At 37.9% G+C, this 27,712-nt stretch overlaps 1 protein-coding gene across 1 annotated transcript in view; it reads left to right on the plus strand.

Moving 5' to 3' along the window:
* Positions 1–27,712, plus strand: part of ST8SIA4 (ST8 alpha-N-acetyl-neuraminide alpha-2,8-sialyltransferase 4) — a 62,861-nt gene that overhangs the window by 14,106 nt on the left and 21,043 nt on the right. The window contains exons 3-4 of the mRNA XM_075078378.1: positions 1,345–1,602; positions 14,110–14,403. Coding sequence (XP_074934479.1) covers positions 1,345–1,602; positions 14,110–14,403 — 552 coding nt within the window. The remainder of the gene's footprint in view (positions 1–1,344; positions 1,603–14,109; positions 14,404–27,712) is intronic.

Consider the following 27,712-nt stretch of genomic DNA (forward strand, 5'->3'; position numbering starts at 1 on the left):
AGGCAAAAGTTTCTATTCAAATTAACACATAGTGCACACACCCTGCCCCAGGTCAGCACTACCCTCTGTTCCGTAAGTGTATTGTACTTAAGTATGTGCTTAAGTTCAGATGGGATCTTTATGCCTCTTCACAAATGTACATGCTTTGCAGAGCAGGGATGGACACAAGCTTGTAAGGCTTTGCTCATTTGCAATCCTGAGCTACCAGTGGCTCCAGTAGCTGTGGCCTGGAGTCCTTTCCAGTTTTTTATATCAAGAATAAATGTGTACTGAAAACTGCTCGACACTGCCAGTGCAGGTATCCGTCATTACATAGCTGCAGTCGTTAAAAGTGTCTTTCTGAACTTATGTATTGGAAACGTGTCAGTTTTGAGACCCCTGCCCCCACCTCCATAAGCAGATAAAATTACCGTGACAAGTTCTTCTGCGGACATTCAAGCAGACATTCTTCACCTGTTACTTGCTGTGGACTCTAAGTATACACTGGCTAATTACCATACTTCACTTGACTGTGGTAGCTTGTTAAAGCCTCATATCTTGATTATGTATCTGAACTCTGCTAATAGTTTAAACAATTCATTGCAGGGAAGGAAGATAAAGGATTGGACTAACCTGATTTAAAGTGATGGTAGAGTTCATACGTATTTCTGAGTTGAGCTAACAGCGTGACTAGACCCTGAGCTGCAGCAGTTTAATCTGCAGTATGTTTTTAAGCTGATTTTGTTTAAATTGGTACAAAAGACTGGGGGTGTACCTGTTTCAAGTTAATTAGGATAATGTTGGCTGAACTTCAGTTAATTAGGAGCAAGTTTGTGCTAAATTGAATATGTTGTTCTTATGGTGAAATAAGAATATATAAGAAAACATGGCCATTCCTGAACCAAGCTGATTTGTGAGAGATGAGATTGTAGTGAAGCATTTATTTCCTGAATCATAAATACCTCATATATTTTACTATGTTTCTGTGATTTCTATGCAAACAAACTGCTCTGGTCCTTTTTCAAATATGTGTTTATTCCAAAGTTTTGTAAACGACTCAAAAATAGTATGCCTTCTAATTTCCAAAGTCATCTTCCCTTGGTCTCTCAGTGCCTTTGTTTGTAGGAAGCCATTAAGCTCCATCGCCACAGTATTTGTCTTACATTGTAACCAAGATCTGAACTCTGTCCTAACAGCTTTGCTCTAACTCCATCCTAGAGAGCATGGGAAATTACCTTAGTCTGTCTGACACTATCTACCCTCTGCTTTATGTTGTATGCTCTGTACAGTCTATATTAATATTAGATAAACTCCATGCGAGCAGTAAGCGTTGGGTTTTATCTGTGCATTTTTCTGTCAATCCAGAAAGAACATTCTTCGCTTCTTGGATGCTGAAAGAGATGTCTCAGTGGTCAAAAGCAGCTTCAAGCCAGGAGATGTAATACATTATGTACTAGACAGGCGCCGCACCCTAAACATTTCTCAGGATTTGCACAGCCTTCTCCCTGAAGTTTCCCCAATGAAGAATCGCCGATTTAAAACGTGTGCAGTTGTTGGGAATTCTGGCATCCTTCTAGGCAGTGGATGTGGCAAAGAGATTGATAGCCATGACTTTGTAATAAGGTAAGTTTTCATCTCCTGTTGAAGATATAGCCTGCTATGTTTCTTGGACAAAAGATAGGAGAAATGGTTTAATCTGAGATATAGATTTCAGGCATTATTTGAAATTAATCTGAAACAGTATCCTTCACTGTGTGATTCCCCAAATTTAAATTTATGCCCATATTGTTGACAAGATGATTATTTTTACAGTGAAAATAAAACAAGGGCTGGAGGAGAGACATTTGTGCTGCGTTTTTTTCCTGTTTGTTGTTTTTATTCCAGACAAAATAAATATTCTTATGAAGGCCTTGGTAGAATAAATGCAAAATGTTTTCTCTTTCAAAAATATTCTTTCTTATCACTTGGCCATTAGAGATGACCTACTGTAAACTACTACATATGTGCAGTGTGGGGTAAAACTTCAGTGTGATGTTGAACCAGATGGTTGCCATTAAGGTGACTGGACATCACACATCTAAATCCCTTCACACTGCTCTAAAGATGTATCTGCAGTTTGGGCAAAAATGCTGATATGCTTCACTTTTTATTAATTCTTGAAGCACGCACAGTAGAATACCTTTCGACTTCACATATCAATAGGAAACAAAGAGGAATAGCAGGCCACATCTGACAGCCTGGCATTATATGGATATAGAGAAGGTTGAGCAAGAGATAGATCCTTCTGCTTTTGAAGCAAAAGTTTCTATTGGATTGGTTTGGATAGGGTGAAAGGGCAGAAAACAGAAGGGCAGTGACAGAAAACAGTATCGAAATAGTGGTCATTGCAAGTTACTTGCTTTTTATTTTCTCAACTTGAAGAAAGATGTTGGCAAAAAAAATACCAAAACGGTAAAAAAAATCATAGTTTTTCAGAACATAAATTAAAACAGGATATACACATGAAAGCTGTATTTTATTTGAAAGGTGTACTGTACTATCAAGTGGCAACTGAAACAAGAACATACTACTATTTCATTTTCCATATTTATTTTGCTTGTTCTTGTCCTCCACATTAGCATCCTTATTGCAGAAGGAACTCAAAAATAAATACTACATTTTTTAACCACATTTAGCCTATGGATTGCTTTTGTACTTTCTCAGAGATTAAATATGATTCATTTAACAGGACTACAGAAAATGTAGATAGTAGATTTTCTAGATGAAAATTTTCTTTCACAAGAAGGTACATACAAGGTACATACATACATACAAGGTACATACTTTTACTTAAATCATATGCCTAGTTTCTTTGAAGTCATCTCCATGGTCTTTACCAGGCTTTAACTAGCCATGAACCTAGGTGCTGATATCTGATAGTAGATTTTTAACTAATTCAAGCCATGTAGAGTAAAGATAATAGTCTTAAAGATTTGTGTATGGGTAAAAGAAGAATGGTGAAGCTTAATAGGAACATCGGGAAGTTACTGTTGCTCATCAGTTATTTAGGCTGGAAGAACATCTCTCATATGGTGTATGACTAGCAAAGTGATCAGTGTAACAACTAGTTAGTCAGATGATATTGTGGATAATATTCTTTATAAGGTTCTAGGAACAGATTACTTGACTCTGCAGCCTATACAGAATTTGAATACAGTGAAATTTTTGGATTTACAAATCAAAGTTCAAATATTTTAGAAGTTCACAGATTATCTCAGGTTAAGCTGTATGATATTTATTTATATATGTCTGGATGGATGCACAGGTACATAACATGTTTAAAGTAAATAGCAATGAATTAATTTGTATTTCAAGTCAAAGAAAAGGGCAAAGCATTCTTCAGAGTAATAGTTTCCTACATTCCTATTTCCTACATTCCCATTCTTCTATTAAAAAAGGTTGTATATACACACTATGTAATCGTGTGATCTAATGGTAGTGGTATACTTGGTAACCACTCACCTCTATTGCTATTAGGATTCTGGCATTAAAATGTACCATAAAACTCTGTTACTCTCTTTGCTTTCATCTGATTTCTCTAGAATTAAAATGCAGTCATAGTTGATGTTCTGAAAAGCAGTTACTTATGTACTGTATGCGGCTAGGTGTATAGGCTAATAAACAAAATTTTTGTAGAATCTCTTGACACTGAGTACATTATTCTTATGTGCTGTGACGAGTATGTCATACTATTCTGGTTAAATATATTATCCAGTTGAATTTGATAGTACTGTATGTTCTTTTTGAGATCTGAAACAAGTGTTTTTGCGAGAGTTGTTTCGTAGAGCAGCAGTTCTAATGTTACATCTAACACTAACAATACCATTAATTTAATGATAAAACTGATATTGAAGATCTGTGAAAGAGGAGACAACAGACATCCAGCAGTATTTATTTGCATTACAGTATGCTAGACTCAATATCCTGAATTTTAATGCTCCTATAAAGGGTAGTATGAAGATGTTAGTAGAAACTGATAAAGACACAGAAAATACATGCTTTATCAAGAGTAAAGAAGAATGTCTGTACCTAGCACTTTAATTAAAGGTTGACAGTATCTGTCAATGTCTTTGAAAGTCATTCAAAGTTACGAATCGCTGTCTATCTTCCTTTGAGATATTCAGTATATTCAGTGCCTTCTATATAATGTCTCTCAGAGAACATTGATCCAACAGACACAGGATAATTAGGAAACTTCTGTTATGAAAAATGTTTAAAAATATGCACCTAGACTAGAGTCAAATAATAAGCATGCCTGCAAACCAACATATAATTCTGTCAGCAAATTTACAAATAAAACAATACAATTCTTCTTGTTTAGATGTCTCTGAAAGTACATAAATAAGGGTCATTTTTGCAAGCAAGGTAATATCTTGTCAGCATAAGCAGATTTACTGTATTTACTGAACATTTTAAACTGGCTTGGTTTTAATTACTTGATCACATAAGGCCTTATTTTGTTCTCGTGGCATCAGAAATCAGGAGTCTAGGGACATATCTTCTGCTAGGATAAAATGGATTAGTTCCACAAGTTTAGTGAAGTCATGCCTATTTTGACAGTAGAAAATGTGACCCATCTAGATAAAACAGGAAGCAAGAAGACTCTTTGCTATTAAAACCCCCCTGTCCTGACTATAAACTGCTTCCTATTTCCCATATTGCCTTCCTTTGTACCTTTTATGATTTTACACCCTGTTAAGTGACTATTAATCCTTGTACGTCTGCTGCTTTTGTAGTAGTGAGCTAAGGCATGCTGCATTGTGATACTATACCCAGAAAGGGAGTGAAGCATTCCAAATCTCTAATTCCATAAAATAAATTAGAATGAAGACATGACATAATCAATCAGATGACATTTAAAATATCTAAATGGCACAGTGCTGTTGCAGGAGCTGTTTTTGCATGGTACTGTTTTCAGCTGTTTCTCTAGCTTTTGGGTCAGATACATGCTGCTCGGTCCCTATGAGATTTAAATGCAATTCATCTTATTCCCCCATTCAGTGCACTTTCTTATGCTGAAATTCTCATACCAGGGCTGTGTTAGCTGTTATGTCTCACAGATCAGATGAACTTGTTATAGTAAGCGGTACATTTAGAAATACAGTAGTTACATAGGACTTCCTGAAAAATATGATACTTTGGGTAAATGTAAAATAACAGTACTAAACATTGCCAAGTAATAACATTCAGGTTCCTGGGATCACTTTTGGCAGCCATTAAGTACCAAGAAGAGTTCAATTCAGCTTTGGGTTCAGAATTTGAACAATACCAGAGATTAGAAGAAATTTTTCTTTTAATTAATGGAATTCAGCATTCATGATGGGAATTTTCAAAAGCAGAGGCCAAGTCAAGCTTTGGAGTTATTTGGTTTAAAACAAATAAACAAAAACCCCCAAACCTAGGAAATAATCTTGTGGTTTTTCTCATGGTGACACTACTTGTGGAGAAGTCCTTTTTGTTTCAGTTGGACTATATGGAGAGCAGGCCTGTTGAGTAAAGCTGTTTGACTAGTTTAGGACTGTTCTGACAAGGAACAGGCATGAGAGAATATTAATTGCTTCTTTCTTTGGATTGAAGTGAGATTTTTTTTTTTGAAGTGCGATTACAACTCTTCTTTCTCCCATTGGAGCGTTTCCTGCTAACTCTGCCAGCATCTAGGAATCAAGCTGAATATTTTTACCATCATTGGTGATAAAATTTTTCTGGGCAAAGGCAGCTCTTATTTTTCCAATATCCTTTGCCTAATTTTTTACCACGGCAATTTGTGTAGTTAGTGAAGTTGACATGGAAAAAAAATTGTAGTCCTTTAATAAATTTGCAGAGGTAATATGTGAAGAGGAAGATAATCTGTTTTCTTCCTCCCCGATGTCTGGGTTTCGTGGGTAAGCAATTGTGATATGAACAGAAGACAGCGTATCTGTTCAGGAACAAGAAAAGGACAGACCTCCTAACCATGCCATGGAGGTGTGGTTGTCATTTTGGGAGAACAATTTAAATTTCTCTGCATTTCTCTGCTAATCTTAATATGTAACCAGAGAGTGGTAGTAGCTTATTTCTCTGTGTTGGCAGAATAAAAAGATTTAGGATTTTAATGCACTTATATTCTGGAACTTTTTTTTTGTAACTTGTATCCGCTTTTATATCCAAATATTTATTTAATATACCTTGCTTGGAGCATAACCCTTGTACCAGTAGAGCTGGATGCTCAGAACCAATCTGTTGAAAGCGAAGTTGCCAATTTTACAGACTTATTTTAACACATGATTCGTCCCTTAAAAATGACATTGGAATACACCACGACGAGGTCATTAGATGTTTTTCAGCTCTCAAATGTGGCGGCTCTGTTTTTGCTCTCTGTGTTTTCTTGCAAATTGTTACACTGCATTGAAATGTTAATTGAAAGTAGAAGCCAGAAAGCTGTCATCTTCAGATATTCTTGCTCAGTGATTTGGGTGCCTGTGAAAGGGAGAGTGCTAATGCAGCTGTTCGGTGCTTCCAGTCAAGTTAGACGTGGACAGCCTCAGGAGAACCTTGGAGAAGGCCTGCCTTCTTATGGCCACATTTTCCCTTTTTGGCTTCACCTTATGACTTCTTCAGCTGCTGGAAGGGTCCTTGTATGACCGCTACTCCAGGCAGCCTGTCATGGGGCAAGAGCTGACACAGAGATTTTTTACGAAACAATCTCTTGCTCAGTCAGTACGTAGCACCTACTGTTACCTGTGCTGGTGGGTCACAGTACTGGGTACCCTTCATAAGCATTTATAATTCTACCCTTGGTGCAGCTTCCAACTTTTTTTTTTTTATAAAAAAGGAGGTTAATTCTTAACTAGGTGATATGGGAGGAGATTTAAGGATATAAGTTTAGAAGGCTAAGGAGACAGCAGTAATAAGTGACTTCTGTAAACCCATATGCAAATGATCAAAGATTCTGAAGCAGTTTCTTAAATAAATAGGTGTCCTCTGAGCATTCAAATGTAGAGCACATAGGGTTAGCCTGTTTCTTTCTTTAATTATCCCAAGATAAAAGGGTAAAATTCTTTTAAAGTTGCTTATGGTTGTTGTTGATAATACAGAGTTTTCAATTTAGTAGGTTTCTGAACAGTTTCAAATGCAGGAAAGCTTCACTAATCCATTTGTTCATTGACCAAGTGTTTTGATTAAGAAGTGTGATAATGTTCAGAACAGTCTTAGTCTAAACGTTGCCTTTTTTGCTGTTCTCCATTTTTGAATGTTCAAACTACTGCTTTTTTCTACATTCAAAACTCTTGACCCCAAAGTGCTTCTCCTAAACAATGAAAACAATAATTTTGCCTGAATTTATTTCAAGGGTAATAAAACTTTCTGTAACCCTTTCTGTCTCACAGTGTTGCAGAACTGTTCTAAACTTTTCTATATCAGAATGGTAATGCTTCTGTAGTGTTTTGATAATTGTCTTATAGAATATGCCCTTTATAGACAGTAATGTGTAAAGATATTTTCGCATAAAAAGTCAAAGATACAGGTATTCAGGAAACTACTAAGTTCCATTTCTCAGGTTTTCTTACATTAAAATATAATTCTCAGTATTTCACTGCTGTAGGGTTTGTTTTTTTTCATATGCAACAAACTTTCAGTGATAGAAATTCCTATCTTTTTTTGGTGTCAGAGTAATGGTATTGGAAAGAACAGTAAGACTCTGTAATTTGTGGGTAATGTTGCAGTAAGGACTCACAATAAAGAGGTAAATAATGTGTTTTGCTACTGTTTCTAAAATACCACTTACGCCTTTTCTGTCACCTCACTGTGCTGTGTCAATTGAGGATAACTTACATTTCAGTCACTGGTGTTGAGGAAGATGCTAGGAAGAAAGAATTTAATGATTATCGGTATAGGTCCTAGTTTGGGCAACAAGAAGTAATGACGTTAATTAACAAGTGATGTTACAACAATGCATCTTCTAACTAAAATAAAATCTGTCATAAATTCAGGATTCTTGTGGATTTGTGTTATAAAAGGGGATATCAGGTCAGTAATGGTATATTTTACATGGCATACCTTAGAAGACAGCTGTGATTCCTGTGTGTGAATAGAATCCATAATTATGCTGTACCTGAGCCTCTACACAGCTTGCAGCTCTCATGAGACATTCTCCGTTATGCCATGCAGAAGATAAAGACTGGGATGAAATGCGATATGTCAGGGGATTCCCTGATAATCCAGATGCATATAGTTCTTTTGACGCAATTTTAGTTTTATGAGGAGCCAAGGAAGTATACAGAACTTGTGACAATCCATACATTTTACTAAGATTAGATTTAGCGGGGGAGATAAGTTTGTGCATGGGTTTTTTCTGTAAACTTACCTTTTTGGGGTGTACGTGTAAGTGAAAGTTATCACAGTGCTGCTGGACATGTTTCTTTGAAGAACCCTGTGAAATGATGTGCTACATATACACAGGTTTTAGGGTGATGGGCTTCCTGCAGGTAGACTGGGTAGAGAGTACTACAACTGTTAGGTTGTCTGCTGCCTTGAACTTAATTTTTTTTCCTCCTGTGTGCTTGAGCCTTGAATTTTACTTTCACATCCAAGTGTTTCTTAAAATGTCAAGAACCTTTGAGTTCAAGATTGCAGGAATCTGGATATGAACCTGAATATAAAAGCTGGCAGCCTATTCAGGGAAGAGTGTATGTTACTGACACTAGGTTAGGTAATGCCTTAAGTTTCAGAGAGGTTTAATATTTGTCTTCCACCAACAATCTAATTTTCATTTTCTGGCTTCTCAAAGTATATGTTGTTAATATTGTGTGATGGATATTTTTTGGCTTTGCTTTACAAGGAGAAGATATTAATGAAACAAAGTGTATTTTTACAGCACTTCTGTGCCGCTTGGGCTTTAGAGTGATTTCTGAATATTTATTTCAACTTGTAAACCTCAAGTGCACACACTGTAAAAGGATTAACAAGTGTACAGATTCATGGCCAATTTGTATTATTACTGTGTGAAGAATATTCTTTTAGTTGTCAATGTCAAATAAAATTGAAATGGTAATCACTTTTACTGAAGCAAATTTTTATGGCTTTTATTTAAAATTAGCTTGAAAAAAATACCCCTGTATATGGCCAATGAATATTATGTATTGGACATTTGCGTGCCTATACATGAGCTATACTTTTATTAGTGACAAAGCAAGCTCAGCTGAATCTCTGTGGAGTAACTGACTTCTCCTTTAAGTGTATTTTTGTGAATATGATTTTACTATTTTCTTTGTTAAGCTCTGCCCTTTAAAAGGCTAAGTATGTAATGGGTTGGTTTGGGCCATGAAGGCATCACAGCAACCCAGGGTTGATTACTTGATATATGTGTGGTATAGCAGCACTTACTCCATTCTTCAGTCTTTTCTCATGGCATGCAACTCCAGCCATTAGCAATTTGGTTCTTTTTTCCCCCCACATTTTTTCTTGATATATCCCACTGTAACTAATATGCAACAGACCATTGTGGAAGAAGCAGGTTTTCAATCACCTGAGACTTTTTGGTCTGTGTATCTTAGGATCTCAGTTGTTCTACAGATACCCAAATACTGTGTGATATTTCATTCATGAACTAATTTTTCCCTTTTACCCCAGATCTCTTTTTAGTAATAACATTTCAGTGCATGTTCCTGTTGAAAATCTGCTGCTATCACACTGAAAGCTCATGTGTGGGAACCTCTGCATTTTTACTATATTTTTTTAATATGTATTTGCCTTTCAGTATCACGATTATACATGAACACTATTTAAATTAGGTGGCCATGTAAACTAACCGATTACCTAAATCATATAACTGATGTCTGATAGTAAGTTTAGACTAACTGTTGAAATGGCTGTGCTGGGGTTTTGGATATGGTCTGGGCTGATGTCATGGGAAGCGCCGGAACTGCAGTGTTAATTTGAGGTACCTTGCATATTATTGCCTGGGATACTACCAATCACACAGGTTACGAATGTTTCCAACTTCCCAATCTTTGTTTCATTAGACCAGTTTCTGAACATTTCTACTGTAGAGAGTGGTTAGAAGAAGTAAGGGAGCAAATAGTTAATATAACTGTTTGTTAGTTTAGTGCCAGTGAAAAAAGGAGCTAGAGTTTCTGATTAAACAAAATTATATAGAAAAAATAGCCATAAGCTTGTTAATTTTAAAGAAAACAGTGGTTTTTTTTTTTAATGGAAAAAAATAGCGAAAGAACTTATGAAAACCATTATTTTGCAAAATTTGTTTTGCTGGGGCAGGCTGCGTTTCATCATTTTCTCTGGAAAGGTCAATATCTTGGACTCATGAAATGGAGGTTTACAAACCTTTATATAATGCGATGTATATTCTCAGTGCTGAAACGTACAGCTGCTTGCTTAATCGCTCAAGTAATTCTTCAGTGCTATGTGACTGTTACTTCCAACCTGTTCTCATGTTCTTAGCGTTAGCAACCTTGTTGCAAGTTTTTCCTGCTCAGCTTTTACTGCAGCCCACTCCCTTGCAGGCTGGCTAACATGAAGGCAAATACTGAAGTTCTTTTAGAATGAATGGAGGATGATGGTATGTTGCAGAAAGTTGTGTTTTAGAGGCAAATTTTAGGGATCATGTAGTTGCAAGGTATCAATAATGCAGCATGTGAGAAAGAGGAAACTCAGTAAATTAGTCTTCTGTTTATTCTTCCTGCTGGATTTGATACAGCAATGACATCTTAAAAAAAAAAATATTAAGGTTTCATTTATTGTGTACAAATTTCTAGGCACATAACGGTAAATTGTGGTGCACAGTCCCCCTCATATACTCATTACTGTTGTAGATGTATTTGGCATTCTGTGCCTTACGACAAACAAGTTAGAAATAAAATAATACAACAGGGGAAGGGTATGGCATTGCCTGTTTCAAAGTTGTTCATATTAGGCTTCTTAATTTGCCTTGCAAGAAAATAAGTATCGGTCTACGTGCGTCTCTGAATACGAAGTTTTCTTGAAAGAGTCCTGAGAATTGATCGGAGATCATTGACGTCTGCTAATAAAATAAACTTAAAAATTCCAACAACTGTATGAAACTGTGGCATGGCATAAAGATGCATTAAAGGTTAAGATAAAAGCTCTGAAACAGGTAACAAAAGCTATTTACATATACTCAAGTCTATATGCAAATACACAATAGCTAGTTTTATTAACCCTGAAACATACCTTTCTATAAAATTCTTGAACTCAGTTATCTGGTACTAGTAGTTTAGGGTAAGTGTTACAGTTCATCACTAGCACATAAGCTCTAGAACTCATGTGGAAATACTTCCGACATAACTGCTCCATTTACACCCTACAGAAGAATTTGCTGATGTTAATTGGTGGGTTTTAGCAGATGTTTTATATTTTCCAACTGTGTCAATAAATGTAGAGTAATTATTCAATATTGGCACTTCTAATTTAATGAGCACTAAAATCATTCTTTGAAGGAAGTAACCTCTAACAAAATGAGAAGTGGCTTAATGAGGGTAATATTTTTATAACTCGGTCAACTACAACTAATTTAGTAATATTTATTTCCTTAACAGAGCTAGAAATTTGTGTAGAGTTTGTCTTAGATTCATATTCTACTAAAATAACAATCTTAGCAATGTACTGCTAACAGCTGCTAGTTACTTCTTTGGAAACGGAGACTTTAAAGTGCAAACGTACTTGTGTTATTTCAAACATCAGCACTGCTACTAATCCAGGTTAGATAACTGAATTTTTAAAAGATCAAAGGTTAAGAGGTATTCAGCATTTGGAAAGCAAAATGCTTTACCTGCCGCTAATACTATAATCAGGGGGTCTACTCTGAGACACTAAAGCTTGAAAAATATGACTATTCTAAATAACTGTTCACAGACAACTCCATTGTTACTGGGTGTATTTGGATCGCTCATTACTTTCTTGAAAGATCTGAATATGGAATATGTTAAGAATATATACTGCTTATGCTGTATACCTTTTTAAAATACGGTATTTGATATTAAGTATATTGCTGATGAAGCAGTAATGACATGCAAGGTAGGTAGACCTTGTATTTCATATGTCTGTGTGGTTTCCCCCCCCCCCCCCCCAGGATCTAGGTGCAATTACATTTACATACTTGTTGCAAACTGCATACACTTCTAAGATTTCAGCACTGTTGCTGTTGGGAGATCAGAAAGGAGCTGTCAAAAGACATGGAATCACAGTAGAACCATAAGGCCTGTGTTATATGTGCACACTTCGCATATGGCATACTGGTTTTAAACAAGGTAGTGTTGGTACATAGGTGCTTCCCAAAGTTGGACACAGAGAGAGCAGGATTTACAATGTCAAGCTCTTCTTATATTTCTAAGTACTAGATGTCGTCACGTGCATACACGTGTGACTACTGATAAAAATCCTGCTGTGCAAGAATCCTTCATTATGTTGTGCAGTCTGCCCTTAAAAGAGGTATTTTCAAAAACAGCAGTAATTCATTGAATTTGATTGGTTAATTTTAAGACTTTGGTTTGATTTTTTTATTTTTTAGATTTTATGCAACACCAAAATTTTGACAATTCCAGGTTATAGGTTCATGCATTAAGGTTTTTAGAAGCAATTTTCAAAACCAGTATTGAAATCAGTGGGAGTTATTCTTGTGCCCTAACTACCATTTTTCTAAAAAATATTGCTCTTAGCAGCCTGTAATGCATGCAGATGGGTTGTGGAATAGATATATAAAGATACTGAAGAATGTAAATCTGTTTCCTAAGAAAGCCCACACCTCATCAGAAACTTGGACAGATTTATCTCTTAAGAATATATAGACTTTATGGTCTTCAGAACATTTCTTTCTGAAGAAGATAGGGCCACTTCTTAGCTGATAGTTACAGAATGAGAATGATGTTCTGAGGAATTAGTATTAGCAGTCAAGACTATGTCATCGGTTGGTGTGAATATTGCCCTGCTGACTTCTGTTATTTTTATACAACATTGGAGATCTGGCATTAGAAGATGCTAGGGGATAAGCTTAAGTAAAAAGTTTACTGTTCCAAAATATAACTGTAGAACTAATAGAATACTACTTATATTAGGAATATAATAAAATGCAAATGTTCTGAGGGACGTAGTTCCAACATTGCTTCTTAACCTCTGTCACATCAACAGAGCAGTTTGTTAAATTGTGGAAATATTGTTGTGTCAAGATAACTCATTTAGGGCATAACAGCTACAGGCTAATTCACTGAGGATCTTGTGGAGGTGATTTGTCTCAGCTGGCTCATACTGGTCACTGAAATCACAATTGATTTCTGAACTGCATTTTGTCACCTACAGCCAGTGCTGCACATGGAGAATGCTGCCTCTGTGTGATCACATATGTATGTATATTTATAACTGAGGTAAAAACCTATGCTGAAGAAAAGCTGATGAGACCTTTTACACAAGCCTAGGAAAAAAGCAGAAATCTACTGCAAAATTAAACGAGGTTTGAAAATAACACATCAAGGAAAAATGGAAAGATTAATACTTTTTTTAAAAAATTCGTTTTCAATTAAATGAAAATACTAAATTTCAAAACATCCAATCAGCTGCAGTGATAATATCAAAACCCAAAATACCAGAACCTCATTTAATGTTGTAAGGTTCATTTGTAAATCATATATAAGTACTGTATTGTAAAAAATATGCAATGACTAACCTGTATGAAATATACCTTAATTGGCTGGCATGGCTTAAATTAAATAGTGTGAGCTGTTGCTAACATGATGACAAATGAACAGTAATAAAAGGTAACAGGTGTCAGAAAGCATACTCTTATTCCTTCCTAAGTGCTACTACTCTAGCTGCCAATGCATTTTAAAGCATGATGACATGGTTTTCAAATGTACAATTTTTTTTTCTTGCAGCACTATGTACGTTTAATGTTTTTAAGAAATTTATCTGAGTGTCCATGTTGGGTAAAATGCAATGTTATCACACGTGTTATCACTGGTATTTTCTTCTCACTTTAAACTGAAATGGGCTTGCATGTTCATTTTCATCTTTCCTTTCATGCACACATTTTTCTGAGTTAATGTTTCATATTTATTTTTATTTTTCCATTAATTTCTTCCTTTTCAGGTGCAATCTAGCTCCTGTGGTGGAGTTTGCTGCCGATGTGGGAACTAAATCTGATTTTATTACCATGAACCCATCAGTTGTACAAAGAGCATTTGGAGGCTTTCGGAATGAGAGTGACAGAGAAAAATTTGTGAATAGACTATCCATGCTGAATGACAGTGTCCTTTGGATCCCTGCTTTCATGGTCAAAGGTGGAGAGAAGCATGTGGAGTGGGTTAATGCATTAATCCTTAAGAATAAATTGAAAGTGCGAACCGCCTATCCATCACTGAGACTTATTCATGCTGTCAGAGGGTAAGTGTCTGGAAAAGATTGGTCTGTCCTTGGCACAATGAAGCTCATAACCAGAATTCCTAGCAGGCAGAAAAAAACCTCAAGTAAAATGTGAAAAGCAGTATGATATTTCCATTATAGTTGTAATGGATTGCATTTATGATAAAATAAGTTTGTTTGGTAATATATGTTGTCCGTGCATTTAGCCTGCAAACAACTGAAATGCATTATCAGAATAACTTTTCACTTTCACTTTTAAGTACAAAAATTTTTTATGGTCCTTACAGTGATAAATGTATGAAAAAATAGTCTGAATTCAAAAGATATCTGTGAATCATCAAATCAGAGGACAATGAAAGTGCTACGTGTTTTCTTTTGGGCAAGACTACGGAGATAAAAAACATAATTTAAACTGCATAGAGGGTAGGGTAACAACCATGTAAATAATGAAGTCTGGCAGATCTGAAAATAACGAGCTCCTTCCTAAAACGCCTAGGATTTTGTAGCAATGTTTCTCCTTTTGAATTTGGCCAGATGCTTGGCAATTCAAAAACATTGATCAGAATCACTGAAAACATTATTAATGTAATGAGTTGTTAAAAAAAATGCATCCATGCTTTGTGGATTGAAAACTGATTTTTTTCAACCCCATAATTAAACAAGACTTGTCAGATGAAGGCTCCAATGTCTTTTTCACAACGAGTAAGTATATAGGGCTATGCATGAAAAACATTCAGAAGATGACGGCAGTGTAATATCTGTTTGTGTAGTGAATTATGACAGTATGACAATGTTAAGCTTGAGTTCCTTGAACTGTGCGGTCTGTTTGTGGGGTTTTGGGTGATGCTTTAGAGTATTAGTATTGTTTGTACGCCAGTTACTGATTATGTATCTGCCTAAAAAGTAGGTTCTGTTACAGCAGCATAGATAAGATCATAGGGGATATTTGAACTGTTACCCTAACCTACTATGAGAATATGAGAATAAAGCTTAGAATTATGTTGTTCTTGAGGACAGTAGGACTTCTGAATATGCTCTTCTCCTTCTGCCTTGTCTCAAAAAGATTAACTGCTATGTTCTTCATGTGGTACACTTCTGGCACTGGAAGGAAAGACTCTGTTCTCTTTGTAATTTGGAAATCCTTTAATTTTTTACTGAGTTGCTCAGTTTGCATAGTTATTTGTTTTTTTACACAGTTACAGTTTAGCTATTTATGGGCCTTGGTTATGTTGAATTTTCAGGTATTCCAAATGCCTACAACACATGGATAGGTGTAGTGGATTTTGTGCGTGCGTGTGTAAAACACAATAAATAAAATTACTTCCAGTTTACAAACAGCTGTTCTCATTCCCGTCTGCTAAATCTGAGCAAAATTATCAAATGTGAATGGTAATTCAGAATGTGCAGTCTTTTAGTTGGCCAACTTGAAGACCCTTTAGCAGGTTTTGTCTTAAAAAAAATTAGCTCCTACATTATCTCTCTGAAAGAAAGGCAACAAAAACTCTGCAGTCACAATTGGTGTTGAAAATTTAAACTGTACTGTACTTCAGATTATACCTAGCAGTGTCCCCTGATATGACTGCACAAATTTGTCAGTTTGTTGAATCTGTGCTCTAAACCTTAGGTCCTCCAATTCAAGCCTTGTTGTTTAATCACCGTGCTTTCACTTTTTTGTTCTTGTGGGAAATAACAGAATATCATCATGTATTCTTTACTGTTCTTTGTAATTTGAGTAAGAGCAAAACAAGAAGTCAAATTTATCTTTGGTCTAAGTCTTGACTACAAAGTGAGGTGCATGATTTGAATATGTCTCCAAGCGTCAAGTTTGGAAGTGATATAGGTACCACTACTACATTTGGAACAAATACTGTTTAGATTTCTTCGAAGGCAATCTTAAAACACCAGCCCATGATAAGGAGGTTATTATTACCACAAAGTTAAATCTAGGGAAAGAGTATCGTCTCTTTATGCTTTGAATTATATCTCTTTAAAATAAGTTAGGTTTATATGTCAAATGAAATACCATGGTAGTATGAGAAATAAATAAGCAAGAACTGTTCCTAAATTATGGCTTTTATGACAATGGGAGTTTCCCCAGGAACCATAGCCTGTTAGGAAGGAACGGAATCCACCTGTCTAAAAGGGGCAAGGGAATCTTTGGCAGCAGGCTGGCCAACTTGGTGAGGCAGGCTTTATACTGAAGGCCTCAGAGGGCAAGGTCCAAAGTGGCAATGCTAGTGCCATCACATCCAACGGGGGAATAAGCCAGGCCAAGCAGAGCAGTGACAAAGGTGCCGTAGCTGCCTCACGACATGACAGTCAGAAGAACAACCACCTCAGGAGTGTGTATGGCTATAGAGGATCCTTGTGCACCTCTCTGAAATGCCTGTGCACCACACATGCATGCGCACAGCATGGGGAATAACAGGAGGAACTAGAGATCTGTGTGCGGTCGCAGGACCACGACCTCATTGCAATTACAGAGACATGGTGGGATAGCTCGCATGACTGGAATGTGGTCATGGACGGCTACATACTTCTTAGGAAGTACAAGCCAACACGGCGAGGTGTGGGAGTTGCTCTTTATGTGAGGGAGCAACTGGAATGTATCAAGCTCTGCCTAAGGGTGGAGGAAGAACGAGTCAAGAGCTTATGGGTAAAAATTAACAGGGAGGCAAACATGGGTGACACCATTGTGGGCATTTGCTACAGGCCACCTGATCAGGAAGAGGAATTTGACAAGGCCATCTACAGACAGCTGGAAGTAGCCTCACAGTCACAGGCCCTGCTTCTCATGGGGGATTTCAACCACCCTGATATTTGCTGGAAGAGCAACATGGCAAGGCGCACACCATCCAGGACGTTCTTGCAGAACATCAAGGATAGCTTTTAGATAGAGGTGGTGGAGGAGCCAAAAAAGTGTGATGTGCTGCTGGATCTTCTGCTAACCAGGAAAGAAGGTTTGATTGAGGATATGAGGGTTGGGGGTAGGCTTGGCTGCAGTGATCATAAGATGGTAGAGTGCAGGATCCGGAGTGGTAGAAGCAGGATGACAATAAGGATTACAACCTTGGAGTTCAGGAAAGTTAACTTTGGCCTCTTCAAAGACCTGTTTAGAGGAATGCCTTGGGTTAGGGCTCTTGAAGGTCTGCGGTCCAAGAGAGTTGGTCAGTAGTGAAGTACCACTTGCTCCAAGCTCAAGATCAGTGCATGGCTAGGAGGAAGAAGTCAAGCAAAGGAGCCAGAAGACCTGCATGGATAAGCAAAGAGCTTCTAGAAAAATTCAAATGGAAGAAAGAGGTTTACAGTATGCAAAGAAAGGGACTGGCCACTTGGGAGGAATATAGGAACATTGTCAGGGTGCGCAGAGATGCAACAAGGAAGGCCAAGGCCCCCTTGGAACTCTGTTTGGCAAGGGATGTCAAAGATAACAAGAAGGGCTTCTTCAAAGAGATAGGTAGTGAAAGAAAGACTGAGGAAACCATGGGCCTGCTGCTGAACGAGGTGGGTGCCCTGGTGAAGCAGGATGCAGCAGAGAAGGTGGAGATACCAAATGCCTTCTTTGCTTTGGTCTCTACTGCTAAGGCTGGCCCTCAGGCGTCTCAGCCCGCAGAGGTGAGAGAGAAAATCTCAAGAAAGGAAGGCTTCCCCTTAGTTGAGGAGGACTGGGTTAGAGATCATTTAGGCAAAGTGGATCCTCACAACTCCATGGGCCCTGATGGGATGCACCCACGAGTGCTGAGGGAGCTGGTGGATGCTGTTGTTAAGCCATTCCTCATCATTTCTGAAAGGTCATGGAGGACAGGAGATGTGCCCGAGGACTGGAGGAAAGCAAATGTCACTCCAGTCTTCAGAAAGGACAAGAGCGAGGAGTCAGGAAATGACAGGCCAGTCAGCCTCAGCTCCATTCCCAGAAAGGTGATGGAGCAGTTCATCCTGGAGGTCATCTCCAGGCATGCAGAGGACAAGGAGGTTATCAGGAACAGTCAACATGGATTCCTCAAGGGCAAATCATACTTGACCAACCTGATAGCCTTCTGTGAGGGTGTGACTGGCTGGGTCAATGATGGGAGAGCAGTGGATGTTGTTTATGTCAACTTCAGCGAGGCTTTTGACACCATCTCCCATAACATCCTCATAAACAAGATAAGGAAGTGTGAGCAAGATGAGTGAATAGTGAGATGGGCTGAGAACTGGCTCAGTGGCAGAGCTCAGGGGGTCGTGATCAATGGAGCAGAGTCTGGATAGAGGCCTGTTGCTAGTGGTGTTCCGCAGGGGTCTGTGCTGGGTCCAGTCCTGTTCAACATCAATGACCTGGACGAAAGGATAGAATGTGCCCTCAGCAAGTTTGCTGATGATACAAAACTGAGAGCAGTGGCTGATACACCAAGGCTGTGCAGACAGGCTGGAGAGCTGGGCTGAGGGGAACCTGATGAAATTCAACAAAAGTGAGCGTAAGACTCTGCACCTGGGGAGGAACAACCCCACGCACCAGTACAGGTTGTGGGTTGACTTGCTGGAAAGCAGCTCTGCTGAGAGGGACCTGGGAGTGTTGGTGGACAGCAAGTTGACCATAAGCCAGCAATGTGCCCTTGTGGCCAAGAAGGCCAATGGTATCCTGGGCTGCATTAAAAGGAGTGTGGGCCAGCAGATCGAGAGAGGTTATCCTCCCCCTCTACTCCACCCTAGTGAGACCACATCTGGAGTACTGCATCCAGATCTGGCGTCCACAGTTCAAGAACGGCAGGGAACTACTGGAGAGAGTTCAGCAGAGAGCTACAAAGATGATCAGGGGACTGGAGCATCTCTGTTATGAGAAAAAGGCTGAGGACCTGGGTGTTTTTAATCTGGAGGAGACTGAGAGGGTCTCTTATCAATGCTTATAAATATCTAAAGGGTGGCTGTGAAGAGGATGGGGCCAGACTCTTTTCAGTGGTGCCCAATGACAAGACAAGGGCAATGGGCACAAATTGGGACACAGGGAGTTCCACCTGAATATGTGGAAAAACTTCTTTCCTGTGAGGGTGACAGAGCAGTGGAAGAGGCTGCCCAGGGAGGTTGTGGAGTCTCCTTCCCTGGAAACATTCCAAACCTGCCTGGATGTGGTCCTGTGCACCCTGCGGTAGGTGTCTCTGCTCAAGTCATGGGGTTGCACAAGATAATTTCCAGAGGTGCCTTCCAACCCCTACCATTCTGTGACTCTGATTCTGTAAATTAAAATGTGCTTGAGCTAAAAAGTAATATTTTCTATAGATAAGTAAACTTATTTGAATAATAAAGTAAAATTTATAGCTGCATAACCTGATTATCAATCAGCCCTTTCTAAGCAGTAAGACTTGGGAGAATTTAAGCAAATTACAACTCCTAACTTCAGTTTGAAACTAATGAACAGCAAAGTCTGCTGCCATTTAAAACATTGTTTGCAACTTCCATTCTTAATTTTAAGGAGGATCTTCATAATACTCTCTTCTATCTTATTGTGCTCATGTTTCTTTTAAATTCAGTGTAAACCAGTGATTTATGAGCCTCTGAGGAGGTACTACCTAAAACGAACTCTTATAAAACATTGTTTTATGAATTTGAACTATTTTCGTGTATTTCTTTTGATATATTTGATATATTTGTTTATTTGATGCTTTTGCAAACTCTCTGCTTGCAAGTTTAAGTCTTTGTGACCGTGTTAGCAGTGACGATCTAGTAGAGGCCTGTGGTGCTGCAAAAGAGAAAGGGTAAAATAAACATAATATGAAGATTTCTGTTAGTTGAATGAGAAGTGAAAACAGGAAATCAGCCCACAAAACCTGCATATTAAAACACACAGTAAGACCTGTGCAGAGCATCTAATCTCCTTCGTAGGGTACCTGAACATATGTGCAAGACTATGAGGATGCAAGGCTTACGCGATGTCTTTCAGCCTCTTAAGCCATAAGAGGGAGATGGAGTTTGATTTATTGATTAAAGCATGATAAGGAAAGCTGAACTTCAAGAAGCAGTTTTTGTAGACTGTCTTACTTTACTCAAGGAAAGTACTTGCATCTGCAGCCTTTTTTATTTATAGGCTGTGAGCTTTCTCAAATAGCTTTATCTTTGTGTTCAAATGTAGCTTGGTGATTGTCACTGAAGGCTACAAAAGTGTAGAGCAGACACATGGGCATGTAGCATTTGCAATCACTGTCCTGTATGAATATTTGTAACATCCCCAAACTCCTCTTAACCTTCACACAAGTAAGTATTCACTTCTTTTGTTTCCAGCCTTTTGCCTTGATAATTAAAACGCATTCTGGGTTTACTCTTTATGTAAGTGCGTACATATTGCATTTAATAATAATTTATATGAGGGTAGTTAGAGCTGGTTTAAATTAGATTTTAATGATAGGAGAATCAGTCAAGAGTCAGTATGGGTCTTATCTTGCTTCTTATATCTTGAAACTCTCCCCAGTTCATAATGACTTAAACAGAGTGAGATTTTTGATAGTCCATTCCTAAGACATAATACCAGGAGGGTCTACTGAAGAACTGTTCCTCAAATTGAAAGCATATTCTTATGAAGACAAATATAAGGTGTGAATTTATGTTAATTAAGCTAAAAGATTCCCTTAAGTTGTTTTGGAAGACTTATGCACCCATGCAGTTTTTCCTGTACCACAGATACACCTGTGGATGTGGTCTACCGCAGGGCTATACCATATCCTCATCATTCAGCTGGTTGAAATGAGGCTTTTATTTGAAACTTTAATGTATTATATTGCAACTACAGGTCTTCATAATCTAAAAAAGTAAAAAACACTGATACAGGCCTGAAAACTGCCTAAAAATAGATGATGTCTATTACAAAAAGTTACAATTATATTGTATCATCTTTTTCAGAAGAACAATTTCCCATTGTAAATTTAAATTGATATCAAGAGTTCTTTGATTTAATGCATCTAAAATTTTATTAGAAATATGGAAATGCTGTGTCTTATGGGCTCGTTTAGTAACTAGTCATTAATGAAGTAAAGTTCGTCATTCCAGCCTGACAAATTAAATACTAATAGAGACATTTAATGCTGAAGGGTGCAGCCTCATGGCCACAAGGTTTGGGAAGTATTGTCTCTATTCCTTTTTGTGTGTATCACACTGCCAGATTGTTCAGGCAGATTAGGTTTTCCCTTCATCAGTCTTCAAAATACAAGGTAAAGGCAGTTTCTAAAGACAGAACATCAACTTTTAGACTTCTGTTCTGATCTAGTGAGGCCAAATTCTGCATTCCTACATACTGTTTTACATAATAACAGGGCAGTTTTGCTGCAGTCACGTATGGCACTGAAATTCTCTCTCCTAACTTTCCTTCTCATAACGAAAGAAACTTTCTAAGCAGCACATAGTATTTGGGAGTTGATCAGATAGCAGAATAATGACTGCATTCTGAGATCATTTTGAAAAACTTTATTTTTCCTGCCCATTTGTGCACTTTTTGGGTCATAAAAAAGGTAATGTGGTGTTTGAAAAAGAAACTGCTTTTTTACAGATTTCATGCCTTGTTAAACTTTTGTGAGTGGTAGCCTGTCCTCTAAAATCTTGCAGGGATTCGAAGTTTTGAGAACAGATTATGTAAATACTAAGTCCAACATGATAACTACTTTTTTGATCAGTAGCATATCTTAAATAGCCATTGGATTCAGATTTTTTACTTCAGTAGATTTAGATCAAGACATAATTTATTTTCTCTATTTGCTTTTGTACTCCTTGATCAGCATATTTGTATTTCAAGTTAGAATATTGGATTTGGAAAGTGATTTTGGGGCAGTTGCATGATTTTTTCACAAAGTGTTTCTAAAAGCTGTTTTATGGAACTTTAATTGGGCACACATTATTGACAAAAGAATTGAGTTAATCAGTGCATAACAGAGTTCAAGTTGGAACTAGAATCTATAAATGAAGAGCTTAACTGATTAAATGGATTTATTTGATCTCTAATACCATTACCAGGAAGGTTAATTATAAAGTAATTATAATGAGCAAACCACATGATTTTTTTTAAATTGAATTAAACAACAAATTTCAGAAACTTTTATATATTCATGTGACTGAGATTCAATGCTGAGCTCTTTCAATAGGGTTATTTTTAATAATATTTTCCAAGAGAGATTATGCTCTCTGAGATGTAGACAGTGTCTCTGTAGGGTCTGGTCATTAGCAGCGCTCTAATGGAATATGCATTAAACAGTAGGCAAACACTGAGCCTGCTGGGTTTAGAGTCCATATCTTGTTGTTTACTTCCAATGGTGGCAGACAGCCAAACCCGAAAGTAGGACCAGCAGATGCTTTCTGCTATGGAACCCGCCTTGCAGTTCCCTGGAGAAAGTAGCGAGGGCTCCTGAGACTATGCGTGTTCTTGGTACATTAAGTGGAGGCCAGAGTTAACTCCCAGAGCCTCACACAGCTCTTCTTCTCCTGTTTCTACTTGCAGATATCTGCAGACATTTGCTGAAGAGGCAGACCACCACCACCCCCACACCCCACCAAGCGATAGTCTTTTACAATACAGTAGTTTTCTGAGGAGTTTTTTCTCATGTTTCCTCTTCCTGCTCCTCAAAACAAAGTTCTCACACTCATCTTCATGTGTAAGAATGTTTTCTTGGCTTTTTTTCCTATTGGAGCCATCCCATGAACTATTAGTCACTCAGCATTAATATCTCTGAAATTGTTTCACATAAGATTCCTTCCCGTCTTTTGGGTGCGGAACAATTGCATGGACATCCTGTGGGATTTGCCTGTGCTTAACTTATTTCCTTCTTGCTACTGCCTGTGAAAAAGCAGTTGATCCTGCATTAAACAAGGCAGAATTCCCACTGAAATCTCTGTGTTTTGCCTGTGTAAAGAGTATGTTCTGCCTATTTATGGTCACTTTTCAGTGCAGAGTCTTTTTTCCTTTATTAGTGAAAGTAAACAGCTGCTGTTTGAATGTAGTCACCTTTTACACAACTTCACCATAGCTCCAGAGACCTTTGCTGTGGGAATTACAGAAAAAATACTTCGACAAACTCAAACATGCAGAAATCAAATAGTTTTCCTGCAGCTCTGTGCTAATAAAGAAATAAGTGCTGGAAGCAATTTGTATTGTAAACATTTCTGTTCCTTTTCTTACTACTAACAGACTTTACTTTGTTTCTTTACTGCTAAATTATATTTCTTAAGAACATTTTGGAGTACATGGATGAATTAATGATCACTGCAGAAAACAAAAGACGGAAAAATGGGCATTAAACTAAAAATAAAATACTATACTTAATATAAAATGGCATGTCTTTTGCACCATGTCATGCAAATATTCAAAATATTAGGAAAAGAATTTACATGTTTCCCTACTTTTCAGTGGAGTACAATCCCATTTTTCGTATATGTGGATGTTAAAATAGGAGTTCTGTATTACAGTACCCTGTGCCCTTGCATAACGCATCAGTAGAGCTGGCTGTGTTTGATTAAATTATACAAAGAAATGGGATGCCAGTTAGTCCGGATTTTCAGAGCTTAGTCTATTGTGTGAAGTTGCTCTTCGGATCCTGGGATCCTGTCCTAATTGGGGAGCAGGAGGTGATGCTCTCATTCCTGAAGTGGAGGCACTCCAGTGTTGATCTTTCAGCCCAGCAGCTAATTACCAGGGCTGCAGGGCTCATGCACCCCATGAGGGTGCCTTCTCATCTGGTTCAAAGTTTCTCAGGATGAGCTTTTATTTCTTTTGCCCAAGCTCTCCTATTTTATTGTGTTTCAGGAAGATTTAACAAGGTCTGTCAAGAGATATGTCGCTTCTTGAGAGAAAGGAGAGCTTTTTCAATGGGGCAAACACAGCTAAAGTAGAAGTCGTCACAAGAGGGAAACTGAATGTGCACTAAACTACCTGCTTGTTATATTTTTCATTGCCTGGATTCCTGCAAAGTAGGCCATGAAAAGCCTGGTCATAATTGTAGGGAAAGAACTATTATTTTTATTTACTTTTTGATAATAAAATTCTGTAACATTTTTGTTTGGCGGGATGGGGCTGGGTCCCTTTTGCTGCTTTGTTCCTGATTATCAGCAACATATATACTTAAGACTTGTAAAACTTACTCTTCTGAGGTTGAACTTCAGGTTTCAACTACAGGAGAGCAACAGAATCAGTCATAAGAAAAATAGTAATGAAACTGCCCATTTTCAAGTTTTGCTGCATAGTTTATCTACCATGAGCAACGGCACTGTACCTAATGCTAATGAATGTTAGCGGGTAAGCAGAAAATAACACATCGTTTATTCACACAGTGTATTTGCAGATTTATATTTCTTCTGAAAACTATTTTTCTACTGTATTATTTTCTTCATTTTTAGGTGTTATTTTATATTCACTTGCATGAAATCTGTTAATTTCTGTGTTTCTGAAAACTATAAACATGTAAAATAAATTAACGCTCATTTGGCCATATTGTACTCCTGCAATAAAAATTGTAGCTGTGCAGCTGAGAAGCAAACCAGAAACAGTTTTCTATAGTCCATCTTTGAGGAGCAAAGTACAGAGAGGACTGAAGTCAGCAGAGAGTCGTGTTGGGAAGATATTAGTAGGATGGGGAGTAGCTTCTCTCTTTTTTTTGACACATCAGTTGAGCTATCTGTTGATTCTTTATGATATATGTGTGCATGAGCAAGTTTTGTCAGTTTCCTTCCTTCTTTAAAGTGATGTTTCTAAGGTAAAACTTAAAATAATAATGATTCTGCTAATTTTTGTTTTGATGGTAGCGTCTACTAAGAGTTTTCAAAGATGTACACATTTAACTTTGGTCTTACTGAGCTTTTGTGATGAGAAGCAGTTGTATTGAGCATCCAGCCAGTAAGAGATTTCTTCAAATGCTTGGTTAATTACTCAAGTAACGTGGAAATAAGCAAACCAAGCTATAGCATTATACGCTATATGGTGTGACACTTCACTTTGGTCAGTTGAGGTCAGCTGTCTTGGCTGTGTCCCTTCTCAGCTTTTTGCCCACTACCATCTGGCTAAAAATGCCTTTGCATCTGAACTTTTCAGTAAAAGTGGAGTGTTATTATGATACCATGTTATGATATGACAAATTCTACTAGTTGTAAATATATTAATTAAACCTTTTTTTCCAAATAGATGCCTTCATGTGGAAAAACAGTGAGAAAAAGAAAATTTAAAAGACTGAAGCTTTTTTTTTCTCTTTTGATCTGTTACATGATTTTTTTGGGGAGGGGGGCAAAATAAAAAGCCCAAACTAAACCGAAAGAGAGAAGGTAGAAATGGATACACATGCCTGTGATTTGCTCCTTCTGTAATTCTTCTGTATTACACCACTAGCTCCCACACTGGCATTAGCAGAGCTAGATCAAGAACAGAGTATGGCATTTCTTTCTGCACAGATGACTCTGACAGATGAAAGATGATGCCACCAGATGCCATCAGTTACCTTTTACTCCAATTCAGGTCATCAGCTTGTTTGTGAAAATGAACAAACGGTCCAGTCTTTCAGTGAAATAATACACAGGACAATCCACCTTCAGTGATGTCAGTATAGGAAGAAGCAGTATGGCTTAGTATCTTCTGTAGCCCTCCCTTTTCAGTGCACTAGCATCTTCAAGAATTCTTTAAGGGTTTTTTTTTAAGCCCCTGGGTTCTTGTTTGTATATGGAGTCAGAAGCACTGAGTAGCATCTAGGGATTTTCTGTCTGAAGTTACCAAATGCCAAGGCATTGTGTAGGAGAAAAGCTCCTGTTCATTCCTCTTTCTGAGGTGTACTGGGTCTGGCTGAGATGGAGTTAACTTTCTTCATGGCAGTCCTGCGACAAAATCCAGGTGCTGTGTTTTGAATTTGTGGGTAAAACTGTGTTGGTAACACAGCAATGTTTTGGCTGTTGCTGAACAGGGCTTGCACAGCCTCAAAGCCGTCTTGTCTCACTCTTCCCCCACCAGTGAGTGAGCTGGTAGTGGGCAAAAACTGGGAAGGGACACAGCCAGGACAGCTGGCCTGAACTGACCAAAGGAAAATGCCGTACCATATAGCGTCATGCTCAGCAAGCAATAAAAAGGTGGGCCTCGATCTGCTTGTGGGTGGTGATGAATGATTGCCCTTTCCCCCCTCTCTTTCATTCACCTAGTAAGTTGTCTTTTTATTTTGGTCTATGGGTTTTCTTGCTTTTGCTCTTCCTGTTCTCTCTGCCATCTCACTGAGCAGGGAGCGGGAGAGCAGCTGTGTGGGTGCTTGGCTGCTGGCCAGGGTCAACCCACCACATGAGGGAAGGAATTTTTGTGTTTGCTACATCTGCCAAGTATAGGCTTTTCAGAGGCTAAGGGAAGCCACTAGCCTGATCCAGTTTGCATCAAAGAATTAAGAGACTGAGTTAGAAAGTGAGAAAAAGGTTGAGCATTGCTGTATTTCAGACACTTGGGAGATAAAGAGGCCGGGTCGTTAAGTCAGTGCTGTCATGCATAGTGATGTTTTAAACACAGAACATGTTTTGAAAGGAAATAACTGATTCATCAGGCAACAGGTCTGGATTCTGCTTCTTTGGTGTTAGAAGGCAAGGTGCCTGCATTTCAGGTGGAATGAGATTTAATCTCTCACCAGTCCTCATTTCCTTCCCAGGACAGACCAAAGCCTCTGCCTCATTGTGTGTGCTGTCTTACACCTTTCTTTCAGCAGAGGTTATTCCTGTGAATCCTGTTCTTAGGTGTCCTACTGTCCTTATGCTCATGTATAGACATAAGGACATGTCTATACATGTTTGGGAGGTTGACGTTGTATGTGGATTCACTTTAGGAGTCTAATAGAATAAGGTTGGTTGAAGTCCTTTTTTGAGATTTGTATATCAGTCTTCAACAAGTGAATTAATGGGCCATAGGAAGAATTAAGAAAATAACCATTACTTCTAAAATGTAAAATAATAATTACTTTCATTTCTACCTTTTTTTAAAACAATATTTCTATATTGAAATAATAGTTGATACGCCTCATGAGCACTGCGGAGACAGCTTATTTACCTTTTCCATTCTGTATTTAGTGGGAACGAGAGTCATCATTTGGATTTTTTAAAGCATGTAGGTAATGAAATAGTCAAAGAAAATTGACTTAGAGAAAGTTTTTGCTAGAACTTGCCTTTCATTTTAAACTTTGTACTTTATTGGCTAGCAGTGGGATACAGCGGAATTTCCAACCAGAATGAGTAATCATTTTCTCTTACAGCTTGCAAGCAAAGAAGACCTGTAAAAAGATCTGAGATAAAAACCTATCAAGAACAAATGCAACTGCTGGTTTCAGGACATTTTGGAGGCTCATGAGGGTTTTTTTATTTTTATTTTTTCCAT

This window comes from Phalacrocorax aristotelis, chromosome Z, assembly GCF_949628215.1.
Source record: "Phalacrocorax aristotelis chromosome Z, bGulAri2.1, whole genome shotgun sequence".
NCBI lineage: Eukaryota > Metazoa > Chordata > Aves > Suliformes > Phalacrocoracidae > Phalacrocorax > Phalacrocorax aristotelis.